The 25,079-nt window shown below is 42.0% G+C and overlaps 1 protein-coding gene across 1 annotated transcript in view; it reads right to left on the bottom strand.

Moving 5' to 3' along the window:
* Positions 1 to 5,064: 5,064 nt before the first annotated feature.
* LOC126195708 (uncharacterized) overlaps positions 5,065 to 25,079 on the bottom strand; it is a 124,686-nt gene continuing 104,671 nt past the window's right edge. The window contains exons 7-8 of the mRNA XM_049934337.1: positions 15,670 to 15,919; positions 5,065 to 5,196 (exon numbers count right to left, since the gene is read on the bottom strand). Coding sequence (XP_049790294.1) covers positions 5,065 to 5,196; positions 15,670 to 15,919 — 382 coding nt within the window. The remainder of the gene's footprint in view (positions 5,197 to 15,669; positions 15,920 to 25,079) is intronic.

Here is a 25,079-nt window from a genome sequence, read left to right as displayed (position 1 = left end):
CACCATGTGAAACAGATGGAGAAAACAGAGGGACTCAGTTGACCATGCCAATGCAGGCACCTTCCAGAAAACAATTGTACCTACATGCCAGAGGAACTGGCCCATTGCTTGTTGTTGGCCTGGACGTTAATATTAATAATTATTAGAATGGGGGACACATGTTTCAGTGTAAAATGACACCGGTTTTTGCAGAAATCAGTGATGCAAACTCCCAGTCAGGAATACATTAGATGAATGTGTTTCTGTACCTGTTTCTTTTAGTGCGGAAAGGTTGTCTTTACACAACAGTAATTTTATGTTATGTAAGTACGTTTGTGGTTGCTGCTAGACGCCCAGCTTTCTCGCATTGATTTCTGTGTGCAAGGGCTTCTAGCAAAACAGGATTTCAGATTTTGTTTCTCTTAACAGAGTAGCTGTTTCCTTCTAGAAGATTCCTAAGTATGGTTTACTGTACTATTTGTGTGTCTGAAGTTTTGTATTTTCAGTTTTGCTCTTCTTTTGTTGTACAGTGCATCTTGAAGGGCAGGTAGCCTATTTACTTTGCTGAGAAGCTATTGTGTGTTGCTATGGTTCTACTTGTGCCCATTGTCTGTTGCAGTCGCACTCATAAGCTGTTCTGATAGGCAGAACACAAACTGCTGAATGGTTCGAATGACTGCGGTTATTGTTACAAAGTTTATTCCATCAAATAAAAAGTTTGAAAATGAAACGTAAAACGGTGGATTATGTGAGTAATTTTCTCATGTTGACCTTCTTAGGTGTTTTTATTAGAAACAAGAGAACATTGGCAAACGGACTTTCAGTGGAACTCTTTAGTGCATATCGTTACCATGCAGCAGTAGGTCAGAAGGTGGCGATGACTGTTTTTCACCGTATGTTACTCACTAGAGGAAGACAGCCTCTGCAGACGGCAGCTGAGTGTACATGAAATGGGCGGTTGGACTGCGTCACACATCCACTAGTAATTAGTCTGACAGTCATCGCTTGCTTCTATAACCTAGGCAAAAGTCGATGTGCCTGACATAAAGCCTAGCAGCAATATTTCTTTCAATAGGTATATCATTCAGTCATGTCTCCTTTCCAGAGTTCTGCAAAATTTCCATGTGTGTATACTTATGCCTGATTATCAAACCTTGACTCTTTCTTTTGGCCGAACGAATGATTTGCTGGTAATTGTTGTGTAAAGCACTTGCATCACATGCCATACGAAATACACGATCACCAAAACGATTTTCGAGGAAGTATTCCTGACCGATGTGTAGTTCACTAATATCTGCTAAAATCAGTATCCTCTTGAGTTGTGAATGGTATCATATGTCTTCAGCTGCCTGCTCCATTCAACTGTTAATGTTGATATGCAGAACATCAACAAGCTTGTGCAGTTTGCCCTACTTGCGCATAGAACGGCTTTCTGGGAAATGCCTGTAGTCATGCTCTATAGTACAATTTATCGCGTGAATATACATACAGAGTGAAAAGTATTTAAACCGTCAAACTCTGGGAGGTTGTAGGGGACATCAAAACAAATATTTTCCCTAATGTCATTTTTTCCGTATGAGGATTATTTAAAGCGGTAGAGGCAGTATTACGCTCTTCAGTTGATAGAGGCCGTATTACGCTCTTCAGTTGTAGACAACTGCTGTCCACCAGTGTAGTAGTGCACTGTCTCTGTTTACTAATAGAGCGATACACCAGGAGTGAGTACACTGATATGGTTGGTGCGTACTACGTAGCGCACCACAACGGACGAGCTGCACAGCTGGTTTATCAACAACAATATCCTAATCGCTGTATCCCGCATCATCCTAATCGCTGTATCCCGCATCATACGATCTTTGCTGCTGTGTACCAACGTCTGCGTGAGACCGGGTCATTTTGCAGATTATCTGGACAGGGGACGCTGTCGCACGGTAAGAACGCTGCAAATTGAGGAAGCTGTCTTGCAGCATGTGGAGCGGGATCCTTCAATCAGCACTCGTGCAATTGCACGTAACAAGGGGACGAATCAGCCGAATGGAAGAACATCCTTCGAGAGCAATTGTTACGTCCATTTCACATACAGCGTGTCCACAACCTGGAACCAGTTGATTATCCACGCAGAGCACAGTTTTCGCCGTGGTACCTTGAACAGTGTGAAATGCATCCTACATTTCCATCCTCTGTGTTGTTTACCGATGAAGCAACGTTCGGGCGTGATAGAGTCTTCAACATGCACAATTCGAATGTTTGGAGTGAGGACAACCCACATGCCCCAGTTACTAGCGCTCATCAAATGCGGTTCTTCGTTAATGTGTGGGTCGATGTTGTTGGGGACTGTTTAATTGGGCCGTATCTGCTACCTAGGCCATTAAATGGCAGGCAATATTACAATTTTCTCGCCAGAGCATTGCTAGAATTGTTGGAAGACGTCCCGCTCCCTACAAGACAACGCATGTGGTTCTAACATAACGGGGCGCCGGCACATTTCAGTCGTCGTGTGCGTCAATTCCTGGACCGACGGTTCCCGGGGATTGGCAGAAGTGGTACTGTACCATGGCCTGTTCAATCCCCAGACATGTCCCCTCTGGGCTTTATGTGTGGGGAGAGATGCGCAACCTTGTTTACGCAACTCCTGTTGCATCAGAAGAGGATCTGGTTCCCTGGATAGTAGTAGCAGCAGCAGCAGCAGCAGCAGGAACAATTCAGGGTACTCCTGGGGTTTTTGCCCGTGTCAGACAGAACATGATCCGACGGTGTAACCTTTGTTTACGTGTCAATGGAGGCATTTTTGAAAATCTACTGTAATTGAAACTGGGTTGTGTTACTGTGTTGTCTCTTGGTCATAAAAAATGGAAAAAAGTATTTGTTCGTTTAATTAACTGCCGCAAAAGAAATCTTCCTCTACCGGTTTAAATACTCCTCATGGGGAAAAATGACATTAGGGAAAAATATTTGTTTTGATGTCCCCTACAACCTCCCAGACTTTGTCGGTTTAAATACTTTTCACCCTGTAGATATTTCTGTACATGCTGTGAGACTGGCAAACAAACTGTGAATAGAAAAATAAAAGAACTGCAGTGTAACACAAGTATGAGTGGTAGTCAGAGCTTTGGGTGACTAGTTTCCTGTGATAAAGGTAGAAGTTAGGAAATTAGTACTTAGATTTAGACGTTCTAAAACATAGTACATACGAAATTTAGTGTACTGTTAATGCCCATATAAACATTTAAAGCGTAACTATCATACAGGAAATTACTTCTCATGTTGGTACTGAGAACATGCGGACGAGAGTGATACAAAGCAATGATACCAAAATATGGCACAAGGAAACTTGCTGTATGGTGCAAACAAAAAGGAAACTCGTTGAAATTTGGTATCAAAATTCCAGGTGATTTGTTGTTTGAAAGTTTTCCGATCGCCACGTAAGACATATTGTCATCAATATTCGAAAACGTCAAGTCGGATTTGTATAGCGGTGTAACTGTAGCATGTTTTAAGAAATAAAGTGATGTGCGGTTTCACATGTATAGCACTTAATTAGAACCAAGTCAATGTAGATTTTTGTACTGATATATGTAGATAATTTGAATCTGTAGAGCATACCAAAATACATGATAAGAAGCGAAAAAGATATTTCTTGCAATTTAGAAATTAAAATTTTTAAGATCGTCGCAGATGAAGTGAAGGACAATGAGTGACATAGAAAGAAATAATCCATGGAGAATTTAAAAGAAACATTGATACTATGTGAATCATTAGATACTCTTAATTCGTGCCCTTCATATAGAGTTTGCAACGTTTTTTGCTGCAATGTTCCACTAACTAGTTCCATTTCACATGAAGGCCTTAAATGAAAATGGATCCATTGGTCTTCCTTATTAACTGAAATTGGTGTTGGCATCACAGACAGTTAAAGAATCTTTTGTATTAATTAATGGCTGCCTTTTCTACAGCCTACAGGGTCAAATCTCAAATACGTTCGTCCCTGTGAATTGATCTTTGGAAGACTTTTATACCATACTAAATGGAAAATGAGGATTCTACCGAACGTGTTGTACATTATACAGTAGCAATCAACTGCGTTAACCTCTCACCACCTCATTGCACAAACTATCCATAGGACTGTTTGTCAGAAATTCTGTAAAAATTACTGTACAGGTATCTAATAATATTTGTACAATATGGATAGTGCCTTTGTGAATATCTGAGCAGTTTTAAAATGTTATGAGACTCACGAATTGTCTCTATATTCAGTTCTTGAACGGGTGTAACACAGGCATAAATAATGAAGTCTCTGATAGTTCATTTGTGCTGTAAAATTTGGCAGTGTTAAGAGTTATCCTGAAGTTGCTGGTTCTCAGGCATCCTCACAATTTCTAGCAATAGAAAGAGTATCTTAAAAGTCATTTTATAGCTGGTCATTGCCTACTTTCAAAAGAGTATCTTAAAAGTCATTTTATAGCTGGTCATTGCCTACTTTCAACCTAACTATCGAAAGTATTTTTATTATCAAGTGTTCGCAAAAACTATACACTGCCGACTAAATAGTTGCAACCTAAATAGGCACTACAAGAACTTGCAGAAGTTTATTGTAACTACTGCTGTCCCATTCCACTCTATCCACAATGCTTCCACATTAATTGTTTACAGGTACAAATTCTGTGTACATTTAGGCAACAAATAACACTACACAAACCCTACTTATGTGTAGAGGTTAACATAATTGGCCGGACCTTTCTCTGCACGAGTAGTAAGTATCATATCCATACTACGCAGAAATGTACACAACAGTATGATGACAGTTATCATGGTGGAACGGAAGTAAAAAATAACTCTAAAGAATTGTGACATTTCTTCAGCTAATTATCTTTGCTAGGCATCTCTTACAACGTCCAGTGCATGCCGCTGTAACATTACTCTAAGGTTTTATAGAAGACATGTCAATAATACACCATAATTTTAATCATTTCGAAATTTACAGATTACTAATGCTTCAAACACATGGAGGGTAGCGTATTTCTTGGTCACAAAACGAAAGACTACTGGCTTGTATTTGCTGTTCTTTGGGAATTTGGCCTGATGTCACTATCGGCGGTCGCTGGCCACCGTGCTGAGCGCCTTCTGTGTTGCCTGGCGAGCAGCTGCGAAGGAGCTGGCCCTGCCCAGGTAGCTCTTGGCCCTGGCCTTTGCCGCCGCCTCCCGAGCCGCCTTCTCCTCCTGCAAAGCAACGGAACACCCAACAACTCCTTCAGTCATATCTCCAACTTAGCTCAGATAAGCGTGGAAAGTAGACATGTGACAGCACTAAGGAAATGGAAGCACAAACAAAACCAATCCGTATTCTAACGCCTGAAGGGCATTGACGGACAACAGGCGTTGCTTCTCAGACTGGGGCAGCAAGGATGTAGGGGAACAGGAAAACTGATAATGTTATGAGTTAACATATTTCTAAAAGGTTATGCTCTTTGCGCGCATTAATAGCGTAGCCTTTTATTTTACTGCACACAATTTCATACATTTCTATTTTCAAACAATCACAACTATTTTGTCAATTTTGAAAACTGATTCAGAAGTATCATCTTGCCCCATCAGAAGGGAAGGTGATTTTGACTACGGGGCAGAAAAATAAAATTCAAAATTTGAATATTTTTTTATTCTTATGGCGTGTAAAATACTGAAATAAACATTAATATGCCTTTATTATGTGGTTAGTACTTCTTGAAATGATTATTACTTGAATTGAAGGTGGAGGGGGAGAAAGGAAAGGATAGGGAAGAAACTAATGACATCAGCTGCATCGAGACTTTATGAGGAATGAGCAGTGATGAGTGTAAATGTCTGCCAGGTCGGGAGTTGAGCCCAGGATTTCCTGCTTACTAGGCAGTTGGCGTTAACCGCTGTCCCATCGGGACCTATTGTTTATCGCACTTGTGCCACCTATCTTGTGTGCTCCCCAGTCGCCTCACACGTTCAACCACTGCCACCTTTCCGCAGCCCCTGTCAACGTCGTCCATGCTCGGTAATTTAAGATTCCCACTGGAATTCGAACATAAATCTGTACCCACTCAATTAAATATTACACACATCTAAATTTTTCTATATATCGTATTAAAACACAGACTCATCCTGCATGCTTTTCGTTAAAATGAAAGCTCCTATGAAAATTCGAGAAGAAAGGCAGTTATATGTATGATTTTGCACACTTTGTAAGGACAGTGCGGCGTCAAACACACTTAACGGATAACGCCTAACGCCGAACTCCTGAGGCTTAACAACTAATGGCTAAAGTAGAAAGCCTAACAGGTGAAACCTAACGCACTGCACCCAACGCCTAACTCAACACATTCTTTGTAACCACACCATTGTACCATCACCTTTCATTGCTATAACTGCTAAACAAACGCCGCAACATCATAACATAAAGACGTTATGACTGTTTTCTCTAAGCATGTCCATCTCCCGTCACTGTTCGCTATAACCTTAATTGATTGTTTTTTCTCCTATTACGCTCACGCTTCCTTTCTAAGATATATGTAAACATATGATTATAAACGACTAACAAGAGGCACAGTGAGAAATGTTAATAAAATACACCGATAACACACCAAAATAAGCAGCAAAACATGATAATTTAGTTAAACATTATAAAAATAAGACATAAACAGGTGCTCGCTGGCTGCTAGTTAATGCGTCGCCTAAGGTGATATTTGTCTGCACAAGGCTGCTACAGTAGCTAGGTTCTTCTCGGAAGAGTGTGACGTTGATATCAGCAAAGATCACCCTACAGTGAACTGTACACAACCGACTATCTACCTTTTCGGAATAGTATTCCGAATCTCGATGGCTGGAAATTGAATGATGGCATTCTGTTCATGGTGAATAGTATGGCGACACGTCATCTTGGTGTGTCTGGCAGTGGGTAGCTGTGTGATGTGGAAAACTAGTCGAAACTAGGTAGTACAGGAATAGCGACTCCCTCTTCTTGTCTCCACGACAGCTCATCTAAGAACGAAGAGCTCACCTATATTCGTATATCATGATACTGTTGTGTATGTGATCAAAGCACCACCACCTCCATACTTGTTGAGAAAAATTCAGACTTCATGGGTATCATGATGAAAGTATATCATGTATTGTTCCAACAATATCAATATAATACAGTCTTGTGAGACTAAGATAAACACAACTGTTTTTAAAGCAATATTATGTGACGTCTGTATGAGGCTGATTGGCAATGTTACTCAGTACGTCTTTGTGTTTTAGCTGGCTGACACTGAATGCAGAAATGTGCACAGATGCCACGACCGCCATAAGGCAGTCGACCATCTCTCCACAGTTAAGGAATATGTAAGGAATTCCACCTTCTACTGTAATGTACCATACTGTAAGCTGATTGCTGGACCAACACGCAGATCTGTTCTTGATCATATAGTAAAATGCTTCCTGTAACATAAGCCACGATCTAGACGTAATATAGACGTATGCTTCTTGACTGACAGAATCATCTACAAAAATACTGGTTTTAGCTTTTCATGGCCACAAGTCCCCTACGAGTTTAACAAACCACTTATCATGTGTGGGGCAGGCTGCACAGCTGCATTTTGTTGTCCGTACGTTCCTTTATGCTGTAGATAAGTGAATTTCAACGAATGGAAATGTTTCCTACTTTTCAAACACAATATATGTTCAGAAATCTTAAAAACAACTCTCCAGGCTTTGGACAATGATACTGTTGAGCCCATTTCCATAGAATCAAGCTATGTAGAATACTGATGGTGGAGACTGTGTTGGTGACTACTCCAACCATCATCTTGTTACATAAAAACTGTAGAACGGCACCATACTTTATATTGAGCACATGCTGTAGTGAATTCCGACGTAAAAGATTTGCTTCAGTTGCTCTATAAAGTTTCATAGGGGGGCTGCACTGTTTGCTTGGAGGTGACATCTCGCATATAAAACGACAGCTAATATTATACTTAGGTAGATACGGACCTTTTCCTGATGTACCTATCACTTCACTGTGTGAGAATGTAAAAGACGTGTGGCGGTATTGGTTTTTAGTGTTTACGGACAATGCATTGACTCGACTGTTGTCTACGCCATATACTCCAGTTTTCGTTTCTTGACTTTGAGGTGCTAGATTTACAGTTTTCCTTTCTTAGGGCATTATTACTCCAGAACACAAATTGCAGAACACTACAGAAAGACTGGCATTTTTCTGTATGCAGGGAAGCTTCCCACTGGAATATGACAGTAGACTGCTATGGAGTGCTTCTGAATTACTGTTGCAATGTGGTATTCTACCAGCTTTCTTGAACTCTGCAAATGGTTGTTATCGTTAGAACTTCACTTGCAGCACATATGCACTGGGATAGAATACCACAGAATTCGGAATTCTATATAGGATACAATAGAACCTTACAGCCGGGAACAACATGGATTGTCCGTTTTGACCTCGTGAGAGACTCATTGTGTTACATACCGTTAACGACTATTTACTATGTACTCCAGTCTAATCTGTGCCAATTGCTTCCATGTGTCGTCAATTAACGAATAACTTACAGAACAGGCCCTGTGTGGTGTTTCACAACGTTTGTATACTAGTTTACAGGTAAATTATTAACTATATTCTCTCTGTAGACAGATATTAAGCTACCCTGACTCCCACGAATACGGCACAGAAGTGTCATATTAAAGCACGGGAATAAATTATTCTCCACTCAGTTCCACAAAAACCATGGAACTTTCCATTTAATTATTCTGTTATTTTATTGTCCGCCATTATTTTGCATAAGACGTCATTATTTTAAAAAAAGTGCATGTGGGATTGCTATATTTTTCTGTCTGACAAAACGAGGTGGAGAGTAATGTTCGCTTGGAAGTGACATCTCGCATTAAAAAGCCACCAACGGTTATACCATACGACAAGCCAGCTGGGTTGACTGTTTAACATGGATGATCTCAAGTTGTAAAGTAAATCTTGTGTAATATATTTATATGTCAAATCACAAGACCAGGAATGAGGAAAGTTATTGGCAACCACATTACAGATTTTATAAAGTGTACAGACATGAGACTACAAACTATTTTCACGTATTCCTTGGGTAAAGAACATGGCTGGAGATAGAATGAGATTTTCACTCTGCAGCGGAGTGTGCGCTGATATGAAACTTCCTGGCAGATTAAAACTGTGTCCTCGACCGAGACTCGAACTCGGGACCTTTGCCTTTCGCGGGCAAGTGCTCTACCATCTGAGCTGGCTGGAGATAACTACAGAATTTTCGTAGAGGTCTAGCATATTACGAGATGCATGCACTTTAATGAATTAACAGAGAATTTAGATGCAGCAATATTAGCTTTTGGAGCTTGATTGTGCTTGCAAAGTGTGAGACGTATCACAGTAAACGGTAAGTAATTTAATTTGTTTCACATCTCTCATTGTTACCGTCTTTGGTAGTGTTTCTCATGAGTATGTTTTTATAAACAGTTTATGTCATTTTGCGGTTTAAGTGACCTGTCGTAATTTTTCTGATACATCAAGAGTAGGCCTAATTAGTTACAATTCGTATGCCAGTTTGCTTATGTACTTGCCTGTTTACTTTGCTATTCCTAAAATCGAACATATTATTCCTTCCTTCCCTAATAAGAGAATTGTGTTGTGCATGTTTGTGTAGTTGATTAAAGTTACTTTTTTTCTTTTTTTTTTACGAGTCACAGTTTCTCGTTTCCCAAAATGGAGCTGCACAGATTGTATACTGCTTCAAAGCAAGCATTACAATCTCTGATGCATTTTCAAATATTGTGACGTTATAGATATCGTAAGATAATTTATTTGAGCCTTATAACGTTTTATCTTGTACTTAACCTCAACTAGGTCCTAGATAACTGATGTAAACATCGCACTTTGTCCTCATTTTTTAACATTGTGGCATTATAAATGTGGAAAATAATATACGAAATACAGTCTATAAAGCTTTTATGGAGCCTTTCCATCAAAGTTTGAATTGCAAATTTTGTCGAAAGTTGTAATTGTTCATATCCTCCAGTACGCCTATGTCATTTGTAATAATAGGAATAACTGACAATTTCATCGAATATATATTTTCTACTGAATAACTCATGCACCATTTTTGTCGCTCCTAAAATGATGCTTGAGAACAATTACATTTAATTTAATTTGATGGTGTAATGTGACTTGCATCAAGAGTAAGCCTAATTAGTGACACTTAACATACCAGTTTGCTTATGTGCTTGCCTGCTTACTTTGCTATTTCAGCTAACACTTCTTTTTCTGCGGGTAGTTTTACAACACTGATTCCTTATGCCTACCTTCTAAAGTGTCAGCTTTTATTAGGCATGGAAAACTAGCACTGGAGTACATACTTTGGTGACTGTGTGTATATGTGTAAATTAACAGTATGACACCCGCACTTCCTTTACACTTAGGGCTTATTTTAGCAGACATTCTAGAATACTGCGGCACTTGAGAATCATCACTGATGTAGAGAATTGTTGGAAGGAATAACGTAGCATTTGACAAGCACGATGGATGTGGAACATGATTAATTTACGATCCATTTGCGTCGGAAGCCAAGTGTTCTACTTCGAAACGAAGAAATGTCGTTTTTACCAGTGCTGACATTGTTTTCTATAGTTCAACCGTATGTTAGTGACAGTAAGGAATCATGGTACAACAAACAAACAATGCGTATTTACTGTGGGGCTGCCATCTGTTGGTGGAAGTAAGAAAATTGTGGTGCAAAAATCAAACTTTGCACGTTTTCTACAGTGCAGCCTTCTGCTGGTGACAGGAACTTTTGAGAAGAGAAATAGAACTTGATTTTATATCGCGTTTTCAAGTTATGCAGGATAGTATTTAAGGAAAAACTCACATCTGTGTGTTCCTAATTCGTTATTTAAATTTTATAAGCAGTTGTTGGTTTTTCATTATTTACAGTATGGTATCTACTCGTTCCAATATTCCATGGCGAATGACAGATAGCAGCAAATAAATGTTAGTAATGTGACTGGTGAGCCAGTCCTTAAACGAATTTTAGGAAGTCAGTAATGCAAACATTGTTGCCAAAATTTTCAGTATTTTAGGCATTCAGATGCTTGATTAATTATTCTCTTGACACAGCCAGATTGTAGCTTCTCTACTGCACTGCATGCAATTAGCTGCCGAGGTGAGGGGGCGGGGTGGCGGGGGGTGTGGTGTCTGATTTCCCGGTGCATGTGGCCGTATGTGATACCCAGAATGACCTTGGAGATATGGAAGGGCTGAAACATGTCATTGAACTGTGGTATGTGCTATTGCATAACGATGATATTCTTTCCAGGATAATAAGGAAGTGTTGATGCTGACATCAACGAAAGTGATGCGTCGTTCTATGTTTATTCCTGCCAAAAACTGCATTGATCCCCTACTAACATAATGTTTATACGTAGTGACAGAAAGTAACGTTAATTATTGTTTCTGTACTACAGTAGCAGTTGATAGTTGATGACAAACTCAAATCTCAGTTATTATTACGAGCAACTCAAAATACTAACGGGAAGATAAAGATACAAATAAAACATTGAGAAAAGTTTTCGCATGAGACAGTATCTGGAATCCAGTCATGCTGTTAATGCTGGGAGAAAGTCACGTCAAGTATCAGAGATTTTTGTAATTGAAATACGTAACAGAAAGTTCTGTATTAACTAAGTGTGAGCGACCGATGAACGGGCGGATATATTGTCATAAAATTGCAACTCCACAACTCGCATTGTAGACTTTATTGTTTCTCGTCGTATACTCAAGGCCGTATGTAGGTTTTAAAATGGAGTGAATAATTTTCTTTGACCTTGTACTGAACTGAGGTGATTGTTTCATTGGACTCGTAAAATGTACTATGCCTTCACCAACAACAATGGACAAAACCTTCAACGCTAGCGGGAATATGATTGGTATCTGATGTACTTAGAAATGACGGATGATACCATAGCACATAGTCCAAACAGTGACTTTGTGGCGTACGACAGGAACAGAATCTTACGAAGAACTGTATGCAAACTCAGAAATTCAGGAGATGATGCAAGGTTTTAGGTCAACTTTGAACTATATTCATCTGCGTTGTACTATATGAAAAAAATATTTTACATCCCTATGTAATACACTATTGACATCACAATTAACAATATCATATAGGTTATTTTATTAATTTATGTAAGCACAAAAAGTATGCCTGTACTTTTTGTGCTTATATAAATTAATAAAATAACATATATGATGTTAATTGTGATGAAGTATTGAACGCATTGCCAAGAAGCACAAAAATATTTGCCACCGGGTGGAGTCGCAATTGCGACCTCTTCTTTGTGAATCTGAGCTCTTACCGATGAGCCAAACACCACTTCCTACACGCCCTTTAACAGGGACATGTGATACGGTGCACATGGTGACAGATCCGTATCAAAATTCCTTTTATTTCCTAAAGCTTGGCCATATGGAGTTTCCACTGGGCGCACTTTCTTGTCTCACCACGCCCTACATGGACCATGAATTTGGACGAATTCGATAATGACGAGTAGGCTTCCTCTGCTTGTAAGCCAAGAACAGGCAGACATCATGTAGTGAGTGACAGGGACCTCCGAGCATAGCATGAAGTAACAGAACGAATCACTCTTGAGTTCCAAAGTGCCACTAGCAGTTCTGGTAGCACAACGATCGTATATGGGGTGTTAAAAGCAATTGGGTACAATGGTCAAGCAGCTCTTCATAAGCTACACATTTCTGTAGTCAGTTCTAAGCGACGCTTGTGGTGGCATAAAAAGCGACACCACTAGAAAGTGAGTTCCTATACACTCAGTGGTGATACGATAGAATGGTGTCTGTTTGCCGATTGCCTGGAGAACGTTACTTGCCATTATGTGTAGGACCAGCAGTGAAGTATGGAGGAGGTGATGTTATGGTACAGGGGTGTTTTACGAGGTTAGTTTATGGTCACCTTACTGCGCTTAAGAAAACTCTGCATACAGAAGGATATGAACACATTTTACAGAAACATTTCGGAGACGACGATTGTTTATGTCAGCGTAAAGTGCACACTGTCATACAGCAGCATCTGTGTGGTAATGGTTTCTGGACTGAGCTGGCAAGAGCCCCGACCTGAACCTAATGGAACGGCTCTGGTACGACATAGATTGTCTGTTTCACTGGAGACCAGAGAATCCAACACCAGTATCTTGTCTGGTTTTGGCTCTTGAAGAAGAATGGGCTGCCATTCCTCCACAGACATTCAGACACTTCATTGAAAGTGTCCCCTGTAGAATCCAGTTCGTCTTAATGGAGAAAGGTGGACACACCAAATATCAGACAGAGCACGTATATTATCTCCCAACTCTATTACAGTGCACTGTGGACGGTAGTTCGTATCAGTGTGAGTAATTTTTTGTCCCATTCCATTCTCGTATTTATCAACAGAAAAAATAAGTGTCTTTGCTCGTCCTGTTCTCTCTTGTCTCATTCTTATGGTCCCCATGTATGAGGAACGAAAGATGGGAAACGAAAGATGGCGGCATTACTGTCACAGAGTCCTTCTCAAATAAAGGTTCCGTAAATTTATTTCACAGGCTTTCGTAAGAACGGCGTCCACTTCCTTCCAAGTATTTCCATTTTAGTTCCCTGAATAACTGTGTTAAACTTCTGTGTTGGCCACATCGACAGCCTTTAGGGAAATGTCATTTGTTATATGTAAGTTGTATGTTGTAAATTAATTAACAGTATATATCAAAATTTTTATGATATACGTCCTTAGGCCCGAGGTGCTAGCACAGAATCACAATCGTTCTTATTACTGTTTCATTTATTTCTTTACTCTTCATGTTGCACAGCCATTATATTACAACATATCACCGAAATCCGCAACATCTTACAACAATGGCTCCTATTTTACAAGCTACCGACTTTGGCCGCGCAGGGTACGTATTGGTATAAATTGTCAAAGACGGAGAGGGCGGTTGCCGCCTAGCTAGCATACAGTTAGGATCTCCCCTGTATTTCTGAACGTAATTTAGTTTTTGTAGGGTATTAATTAATCCTAGTATCGCACGCGGTATTGTGTGTAATGTCGTTTCGTAAAAACGCTATTATTTTTGAGGTTCGCGGCCTATTAAATCGATATGAGTAATGTAAATTTGTGTTCGCCATGGACGCAGCAACTTTCACTAATCATCCTGATCCTTAAACTTAAATTTATAGTGATGAGCGTTTTCAAATAAATTCAATTGTTTGTATTCCAGCGGGTAGTACTAACTACATTTCTAGTACGGAGTTGTTGTTGTTGTTGTGGTCCTCGGTCCAGAGACTGGTTTGATGCAGCTCTCCCTGCTACTCTATCCTGTGCAAGCTTCTCCATCTCCCAGTACTTACTGCAACCTACATCCTTCCGAATCTGCTTAGTGTATTCATCTCTTGGTCTCCCTCTACGATTTTTACCCTCCACGCTGCCCTCCAATGCTAAATTTGTGATCCCTTGATGCCTCAGAACATGCCCTACCAACCGGTCCCTTCTTCTCGTCAAGTTGTGCCACAAACTCCTCTTCTCCCCAATACGATTCAATACCTCCTCATTAGTTATGTGATCTACCCATTTAATCTTCAGCATTCTTCTGTAGCACCACATTTCGAAAGCTTCTATTCATTTCCTGTTCAAACTATTTGTCGTCCATGTTTCACTTCCATACATGGCTACACTCCATACAAATACTTTCAGAAACGACTTCCTGACACTTAAACGTATACTCAATGTTAACAAATTTCTCTTCTTCAGAAACGCTTTCCTTGCCATTGCCAGTCTACATTTTATATCCTCTCTACTTCGTCCATCATGAGTTATTTTGCTTCCCAAGTAGCAAAACTTCTTTACTACTTTAAGTGTCTCGTTTCCTAATCTAATTCCCTCAACATCACTCGACTTAATTTGACTACATTCCATTATCCTCGTTTTGCTTCTGTTGATGTTCATCTTATATCCTCCTTTCAAGGCACTGTCCATTCCGTTCAACTGCTCTTCCAAGTCCTTTGCTGTCTCTGATAGAATTACAGATGTCATCGGCGAACCTCAAAGTTTTTATTTTTTCTCCATGGATTTTAATACCTACTCCGAATTTTTCTTTTGTTTGCTTCACTGCTTGCTCAATACACAGATTAAATAACATCGGGGAGTAGAGGTGGTGAATAGATGAGTATGTACGAAAGGGGTCGTCAGCGAAAATGTTCGAGAGGACACGCCACTAGAATTTTCATCTTAGCGTCTAATATGTATTACCTGTAGAGAACTACCCAATGCATGACACACTACTCTCCTAAACAGACAGGAGAGCCCTTGGTTTATAGGTAAAGGTGGCTGCGTCCATACATATACCAGAAAGTGCGACGACCGAAGATCCATTCTTTCAGTGGGGATGCACACCAAGCCCGACCCCTTGCGGCAATCCGGAACGGCAAGTGAGGGTGTCAGGCTGGGAATTTGGATCGGATGGGAAGCGTGCTCGGATGGTCGAGGCAATTAAAGCGACGTCTCGCGTTAAGAGATCCATGTTCGAGTCCCGGTCCGGCACATATTTTCACCTGTTGCCTTTGACTGATTTCAATGCCCAAATGCGGCTAACGTCATTGAACGCCTTTGAACTGAGGCTGCCTACCTTGGCGTGCCTCCAGCGCGAAGCCAGCTTGGCTCGCTCTGTGGCGCGGCCGAAATGTGCTGCCTCCGCCTTGGACTGCCGTATCTTGACGCGCTCTTCCGGCGACACCGTCTTGTCCTGCAGTGACGGCACCTCGGAGCCGCTCTCGGACATCTTCTTCTTCTTCGCCTCCGATGTCTCCTCCGGCGGCGGCGGCGCCTTCCGAGGCTGGGCCAGCATTATGATCCGCTGGCTCGGTTCCCGGAGCTTCCTGCAACAAATCCCTCAGCTGTACTTCCTGTAGCTACTTTAGCAAGTACTTCCAGGATAGTGGTGTACTGTGTGCTAGCAGGCTGGACATTTTTAGAGTGAATAATCAGGTGAGGGGTATCAAAGGGAAGCAGTGGTTGGGAAGGGAGTGAGACAGGGTTGTAGCCTCTCCCCAATGTTATTCAATCTGTATATTGAGCAAGCAGTAAAGGAAACAAAAGAAAAATTCGGAGTAGTAATTAAAATCCACGGAGAAAAAATAAAAACTTTGAGGTTTGCCGATGACATTGTAATTCTGTTAGAGACAGCAAAGGACCTGGAACAGCAGCTGAACGGAATGGACAGTGCCTTGAAAGGACTATATAAGATGAACATCAACAAAAGCAAAACGAGGATAATGGAATGTAGTCGAATTAAGTCGGGTGATGTTGAGGGTATTAGATTAGGAAATGAGACACTTAAAGTAGTAAAGGAGGTTTGCTATTTGGGGAGCAAAATAACTGATGATGGTCGGAGAGGATATAAAATGTAGACTGGCAATGGCAAGCAAAGCGTTTCTGAAGAAGAGAAATTTTTTAACGTCGAGAATAGATTTAAGTGTCAGGAAGTATTTTCTGAAAGGATTTGTATGGAGTGTATCCATGTATGCAAGTGAAACGTGTACGATAAGTAGTTTAGACAAAATGAGAATAGAAGCTTTCGAAATGTGTTGCTACAGAAGGATGGTATTGAATAGAATTGGGGAGAAGAGAAATTTGTGCCACAACTTGACTAGAAGAAGGGATCGGTTGGTAGGATATATTCTGAGGCATAAAGGGATCACCAATTTTGTATTGGAGGGCAGCATGGAAGGTAAAAATCGTAGAGCGAGACCAAGAGATGAATACACTAAACAGATTCAGAAGGATGTAAGTTGCAGTAAGTACTGGGAGATGAAGAAGCTTGCACAGGATAGAGTAGCATGGAGAGCTGCATCAAACCAGTCTCTGGACCGAGGACCACAACAACAATCAGGTGAGAGGGCTGTTCGTGTATTAAAGTTCGATCGGTCACCGAAGGGAAACCACAGTGAAAGTGGAAAGTTTTTATTTGCAACAGTTAGCTACACTTTCTAGCTACTTCTCCATCACAGTCTAACATACACTGAGGTGGGAAAAGTCATGTGACAGCAGCATATACAGAATACGGTACTATCGCGTTGTCGAGGTATAAAAGAATAGTGCGTTGGCGCAGCTGTCACTGGTACCCAGTTGGTTCCTGTGAAAAGTTTTCCGAAGTGATAATGGTCGCAGGATGGGAATTAACAGAGTTTGAACGCGGAATGGTAGTTGGAGCTGAACACATGGAACATTCCACTTCGGAATTCAATATTTGGAGATCCACAGTCTCAAGAGTGTACCGAGAATACCAGATTTCAGACAATACTTCTCATCCTGGACAACACAGTGTCCAACGGCCTTCATTTAACGCCCGCCCGAGAGCAGCGGAGTTTGCGTAGAGTTGTCAGTGCTGACAGAGAAGCAACATTCCATCAGATAACCGCAGAAATTTATGTGCAACGTACGATGCACGCATCCGTTTCGACAGTGCAACCAAATTTGGTGGTAATGGGCTATGGCAGCAGGCTGCCGAAGCGAGTGCCTCTGGTAATAGCACATCATCACCAGCAGCGCCTCTTCTGGGCTCGTGACCATATCGGTTGGAACTTGGACGGCTGGAAAACCGTGACCTCGTCAGTGAGTCTCGATTTCGGTTTGTAAGAGCTGATGTTTGGGTTCCAGTAAGGCGCAGATCCCACGAAGCAATGGACAAGGTTTTCAACACGCCATTGTGCAAGTTGGTGCTGGATCCATTACTGTGTCGACTGTGTTTATACGGAATGGACTGAGTCCTCTTATCCAGCTGAACTGATCATTGTTATGGTTATCTTCAGTTGCTTGGAGACCATATGCAATCAGCAATAGACTTCATGTTCCTAAAAACGATGTCATGTCACTGTACCACAACTGTTCACGATTCGTTTGAAGAACATTCTGGACGGTTCGATCGAATCATTTGGTCATCCACATGGCCCGACATGAATCCCACTGAACATTTATGAGACATAATGGAGAGGTCAATTCGTGCACAAAGGCCTGTACCGCGAACAATTTCACAGTAATGGACGGATATACAGACAGCATGCCTCAATATTTCGACGGGGAACTTTCAACGACTTGTTGAGTCCATGCCACGTCGAGTTGCTGCACTGTGGCGGGCGAAAGGAGCTCCGACACGATGTTGGGAGGCATCCCACAACTTTTTGTCACCTCAGTGTATGCTTGTACATTTGCGACATTCACTGCCGTGAAGAGTGTTATCGTCTAATATATGGAACGAAACTAGCGCTCCTAGCGGTGAAAAAGCCTGCCGTATGAGTGACGCGGGTTCTGATTTATTTTTCTACTGAATTAACGGAACAATTATTACATGTTGGGTGTATTGTGCTAGGAAATTATCGGGAGACACGAATGATAGTGAATTAAATATGAAAACAACCGAATCTCACTATTCAGTAACATCAGCTACATCTTATTCGTGAAGGTATACTTCCCAGTGCGTGTATAATTGCAGCATACTCTGCTGAAAGTAAAACAATATTTCATTCATGAAAAGCACATAATTCCGTGGTTGTCTGTCCTTAATCTGATCGACACTTTCCTCAACGCGTAAAAATTTTGTGTTTAGTCTAATGATTCGCAAGACTTTTCACGACCACACAAAAATGTTTGTAAATATATTACTTTCGCTTCAAAACCAAATATGTTGAAGATTGTTGTCGTCTCTGGCTCAGATGTAAGTATTACGTCTGCGAGGTTTTCTCTTCAGCTACAGCCCAAGTTTCCTGCGTTCCACATTCACTGATATGACTGAAGTTTGGTGAGAAAAGCATCATCTTTTCTGAGTAGATATTCGCCTTTCTGCAAAAGATAAGGTATCGTACTGGCGACTAGCAATTTTTATTCTTAAAAGAAAGATGAACCAGATCGATCACGTTCTTGTTGACCGAAGACATCATTGTAGTGTCGAACATGTAAGATCCTTTCGCGGGGCAGATATGAATTCAGATCATTTCTTAGTGGTAGTCAAACTACGTCTGAAACTTTCAACCATGTGGAGAAGAAATTCTGAAATGATGGTCCGCTTCGACAAGAATAAGTTGAAAGATGTAGAAGTGAGACAGCGCTATCAAGGAAAAATTGCAGAACATCTCACAATATCAGAGAACCCTACCAGTGTGGAGAACGCATGGCTGCTGCTGAGGAATGCAGTGTTAGAAAGTGCAAATGAAGAACTAGTTTGCGATGCAAAACGAAGAAGTAAACCTTGGTTCGATGAACAATGTCGAGAATCTGTTGAGATTAGATCAGCGAAGAGGATACAATGGCTACAGCAACTCTCGGAAGAAGCAAGGGTAGCTTACTACGAAGCGAGGCGTAATACGGACCAACTCATGAGAAAGAAGAAACGGGACCACCACAAAAGTCTGTTGATTGCAGTCGAAGAAGCAAAGTCGTCACGCTCGTTTTTCCAGGCCTCAAGATTCGCCAGAGGCGCATACAGACAACGTACATTGGTCCTAACGAATGAGACGGGTGAAGTTGTACCGCCAGAAGAGCAAGCAACCCTATTTAAAAAACATTTTGAAAACCTATTGAATCCCGACAACCCACCTGTAGGGACAACACAGACGGATGCCCGTTTTGACAGAGTTGAAGTCCCTGAACCATCTGAGGAAGAAATCAGTGTTGCCCTAAAAGCACTCAAGAACAACAAGGCTCCAGGAGGTAGTGGTATCACAGCTGAGATGCTTCGCTTGGGAGGGGAAACACTGGTGGGTGCTTTGAAACGATTAATTTCTACCATCTGGGAAGCAGAAGTAATTCCTGAGGAATGGAAGGGAGCAATCATATGTCCCATATTCAAGAAGGGAGATGCTACTCATGTATCCAACTACCGAGGGATTTCGTTACTTGAAATTGGCTACAAAGTTTTTACAACACTGCTACTAAACCGCATGAAACCACTGGCTGAAGGAATTGTAGGGACCTATCAATGTGGGTTCGTTGCTGGACGATCGACAATTGATCACATATTTACTCTGAGGCAGTTGATAGAAAAATTCTACGAATTCAATAAGGATCTACACCTCATCTTCATCGATTTTCGACAAGCTTATGACAGCATTGACCGCGCCACGTTATGGGAAACGTTAGAGGAACTTGGCATCCCATCAAAATACATCCGCTTAATTGCTGCTTGCTACTCTCAGTCTACGGCCCAAGTGCGGTTTGGTAATCAACTATCACCATCATTCAGTGTACAAAATGGATTGAGACAAGGAGATCCATTGGCGCCAATATTATTCAATTTGGCCCTGGAAAAAGTAAGCCGTGACACTTGTCGAACCAGAGAGATGGAGATGGTGGGAGCAGACACAATCTTGGCATTTGCTGATGATGTTGTGATCCTTGGTGACACTCTAGAGCAAGTACGCAGTGATACCTCCCGATTCCTCCACAATGCAGAGAAAATTGGGCTGGTGGTGAACGATGAAAAAACTAAATATCTTGTTGTATCACGCCGCCGAGATCTCCCTCCTTCCATTGATGTCGACAGGCATACCTTCGAACGAGTTGAAGAGTTCAAGTACCTGGGCTCCATACTAACAAATAAAAGTGAAGTAACGAAAGAAGTACAGCAACGTATAACAAATGCTAATCGCATGTTCTTTAGCCTGAACAATCTTTTCAGATCTCGGCTGATATCGCAGAAAAACAAGATCCACCTATACACGACACTGGTGAGACCAGTACTTTTATACGGCTGTGAAACTTGGGCAACATCAGCAACAACAGAAGAAGCAATATGTGCATTTGAAAGGAAGGTACTTCGGAAGATATATGGACCCATCTACAATGCCATGGAAGGTAAATGGGAACGAAGAAAAAAAGAAGATTTATACCAGCGGTATGGAAAGCCACACATTGGACGAATATTGGCGCAGAAGAGACTCCAATGGTTTGGCCACATCCTACGGGCAGACGGATCCCTTCCAAACAGAGTCCTCCACTCTCAACCCACAGGAAAACGCCCTAGAGGACGCCCAAGAACTCGATGGAAGGATAGGATAACAACGATCCTGAAAGAAGTGGAACCAGCAGCCGTGGAGGAGGACGCCAACGACCGGATGAGATGGACTGCCATCTGCAACAGTTCCCTCCTCTCGTGTAATTGACAGACACTGCGTGTGTGTTTTTTTTTGTTTCTGTAATGTATCCCTCTTGCCTTTTAAACCTTTAAGCTGTAATGTATATATGTAACCTTTTACTACTGTATAGTGTACTTTTGTAAGTCTTTTTTCTTTAATTTTTTCCGTTTGTTCTTCTTGCTGTAGGCCTTAAAGGCCCGATAAGGCAATAAATGATGATGATGATGATGATGATAAAAGAAAGCGACAGTATTCGGAAATATCAGTGGGTTACAAGAGAATCATATTGAAGCTGTCCAGTTTATAGGAAACTAAAGAAAGACAAATGTGATGCCAGTTTCTAGTTAGTGCCGGTTTTTACGGCACTACGTACTCTCAATTTTGTAAAAACTGTGTTACAATCAGTCATCCGATATGGTGTTCATAAATGTGACTTTCTGTCGGCTTGGAGCGCTGCTTTTCTGACTATATGTGTTAGACTGTGTCTCTACATAGTCGCCGCTGTTATGACTTGGCCCTTTATCGTATAGCCGTATCAACTTATTGCCACTACGAAGCGTCCTTATTACCCCTGCAGTGTGACTGATGACCATAGATGTTAAGTCCCATAGTGCTCAGAGCCATTTGAACCATTTGAACCTGCGGTGTGAGGCCGAGAATTGTTCTGAAGAAGGAAATGCTGGCAGTTACGTCATGTGGACAGCTTGAAATCAGGTGAAATCTCTCAGCAGGCACTCACACTTGGCTGGAGGCACTATGTTCCAGCCACTTTTGTGTGCTGACCGTACGCTCAGAAGTGAAAAGAGCGACTTGACGCGGTCGATGGACATACAGTTACAGACATTCCCCAACACATTTTTGCAAAACGATTTTCACTGCGGTTCCGATTTCGCGCCGTGTCGGACGTTAATAAACGAACAGCCCTTGTACATTACACTGGTGAACCACAAAATTATCGCTAACTGTTAAATTGCTACTTGACTCAGTTGCGGAATGCAATATGCAGCAGTTCTGCGAGGCATGGAATCGGCAAGTCGTAGATAAGCTTCCACAGGTATGTGACACCAGATGTTATCACAGAAGTGACGCAATTCTGGAGGTCCGCGAGCACGGAGCTGGTGGCCAATAAGTGTCGCAGACGTATTCCATAAGTTTTAGATCAGATGAATTTGGTGATCGAGACATCAACGTGATTTGACTATCATCTTAGTCAAAACACAGTAGCACGATTCTGACTTGTGACACGGACGGTTACCCTAAAGGAAGATGCCATCGCCTTCAGTGAAACCATCAAACATGAAAGGATGTAGATAATCTACAATAATATCTTTGGAAATTTGTGGAAAGTTCCTATTAGACCAAACTGCTGAAGTCAGCGGTCCCTTGGCTTACATACTACTTATGTTAACTTAAACTAACTTACGATAAGGACAACACACACACCCATTCACGTCGTCCATAGCTGCCACTGTGCATTAGAATACAGGGTGTCCACACTGAGACTCCAACATTTTAATATCGTATATCTTTCTCATTTCAGATGATGGACCTGTGAATCCTGAAGGGGCAGATAGAGCCACTCAACAAGTTTGTGGTGTGCAAATTTAATACGCCAAGTGGCCGTAGTGGAGCTGCAATCAATTGTTTTAGCAGAATGGAGGATATGAAGGAGCGTGCACAAGTGGTTCGGTGGTATGCAAAGACAAAATCGGCGACCCAAGTGCAAAGAAAATTTCGTCGAATTTACAACAAAGCGCCCCCGTCGTTCAAGACTATAAAGAAGTGGCGTGATCAGTTTTTGGCTACTGGGAGTGTTGCGAAAGGGCATGGTGGTGGTAAGCCTGGGATCAGCGAGCATCATGTGGAACAAGTGCGGCGGTCATTCGAACAAAGTCCACAGTAGTCAGTGGGACAGGCAGCACGAGAACTTCGTCTGAAACGTTCAGCAGTGCATGAAGTGCTTCATCAGCGATTACGTTTGTACGCATATAAAGTGCAGGTTGTGCGAGAAGTCAAGCCTGATGACCGACCAAATTGAGAAGAATTTGCATGTGTAATGTTAGATCGCGTTGCCACGGACGAGACATTTTTATCACGCGTGATGTTTACTGACGAGGCAACCTTTCACGTGTTAGGGGCTGCCAATCGTCACAATGTGCGCATCTGGGGGTCCGAAAATCCACATGCACCTAGGGAACACATGCGGGACAGTCCGAAAGTTAATCTATGGTGTCGTTTGGTGGTAAATCGCATTGTTTTTTCAGGAGCCGACTGTGGATGGAGCCATCTACCTGGACATGTTGGAACAATTTGCCGTGCCACAGATAACAGACCTGCAGCCAAATGTGATGTTTCAACAGGACGGTGCACCACCCCATTGGAGCCTTGATGCCGCCCGGCGTGGCCGTGCGGTTAAAGGCGCTTCAGTCTGGAACCGCGTGACCGCTACGGTCGCAGGTTCGAATCCTGCCTCGGGCATGGATGTGTGTGATGTCCTTAGGTTAGTTAGGTTTAATTAGTTCTAAGTTCTAGGGGACTGATGACCTCAGAAGTTAAGTCCCATAGTGCTCAGAGTCCCTTTTTTTTTTTTTTTTTTTTTTTAGCCTTGATGTCCGAAAATTTTTGAATGACACATTCCCGCAATGATGGATTGGCCGTGGAGGTCCAATTCCGTGGCCGCCACGTTCGCCCCGACGTAACCCCCCCCCTCCCCAATTTTTTCTTGTGAGGTTATGTGAAAGACCGGGTATATGCTACACCAGTAAAGGACCTGCAAGACTTCAAACAGCGCATAAGAGTTGTCATCAACTCTGTCACAGAACAGATGCTCCGCAACACATGGCATGAAATCGATTATAGACTTCATATTCTTCGCGCTACCCGAGGCGCCCATGTTCAAGTGTACTGAGCCGTCCACCTGCGCATGAAAACTTGATGAGCTGCTGTATGATTTCCCTCTATTTGTTCGTCAATAAATTGTGTTTCCTCTCAGATTTTATGAGTTCAAATGTTGGCGTCTCATTGTGGACACCCTGTACTTTCCTACACCCCACAGAAGGCCAGGTAAATGTCACGCAAGGCAATAATACTGCTCCCAGCGACCTGTGTCTGTGGTACAGCGCAGTCTCCAGCAGCTATTCGCCTGGATAGCACCGTATCTGGGCTCTACTTGGTGTAGCAGAAAAAGGAATTCATTCGACCAGGCGAAATGGTGTCATTGAACCACGATCCTGTGCTCTCAGCAGTCGTAATTGACGATGTCGTTGATTCAATATAGGAACACGTATGGTCCGAGTCCGATGTTCAACAGTGTGCTCCGAAACACCTGTACATGTTTTGTCGTCATATATGATACACATCGCTACCTATTGTGCTTTGCAAAGTGAGCAAAGCCACAGAGCTCCATATTCTGTGATGAGGTGCTGACGTCCAACGCCTCGTCAATTACACTGGCCTGTGGCGCCACCAGGGGGCATTCAGTCTCGCAGTGAGCAGTGGCCTCGACGTTTTCGCCCAACAGTGTATAAAGCGGCATCCGCTACCACGTTTAAGACACGTATCTTTTAGGAGTACGCTGAGTAATCCTGATCTTTCTGTCCATCTGGCTTACTTAGCAGCAAGTTCATGCTTAGTCTTATCTTCCGCTGCGTTTTCAGTTTCACATAGCTACTCGCCAACTGACTAAATCATGCGATAGACAATTACTTGATTACGCTCCTTTTAATTCTGTATCTTGTAAACTGAAGCATAAGACCTAGAATATCAGACTGGTCCGTGCAAGTTGCGTTTGCGCGCGCGCGCGCGTGTGTGTGTGTGTGTGTGTGTGCGCGCATGTGTGTTTGTGTGTCTATTGCTTTCAAAGGCCTTAATGGCCGAAAGCTATAATTGTGTGAATTTTTTTGTAGTGCCT

The sequence above is a fragment of the Schistocerca nitens genome, chromosome 7, assembly GCF_023898315.1.
Source record: "Schistocerca nitens isolate TAMUIC-IGC-003100 chromosome 7, iqSchNite1.1, whole genome shotgun sequence".
In the NCBI taxonomy this organism is placed as follows: Eukaryota; Metazoa; Arthropoda; class Insecta; order Orthoptera; family Acrididae; genus Schistocerca; species Schistocerca nitens.
The sequence above is the reverse complement of the archived record's forward strand: the minus strand, read 5'-3'. Positions and strand labels throughout refer to the sequence as shown.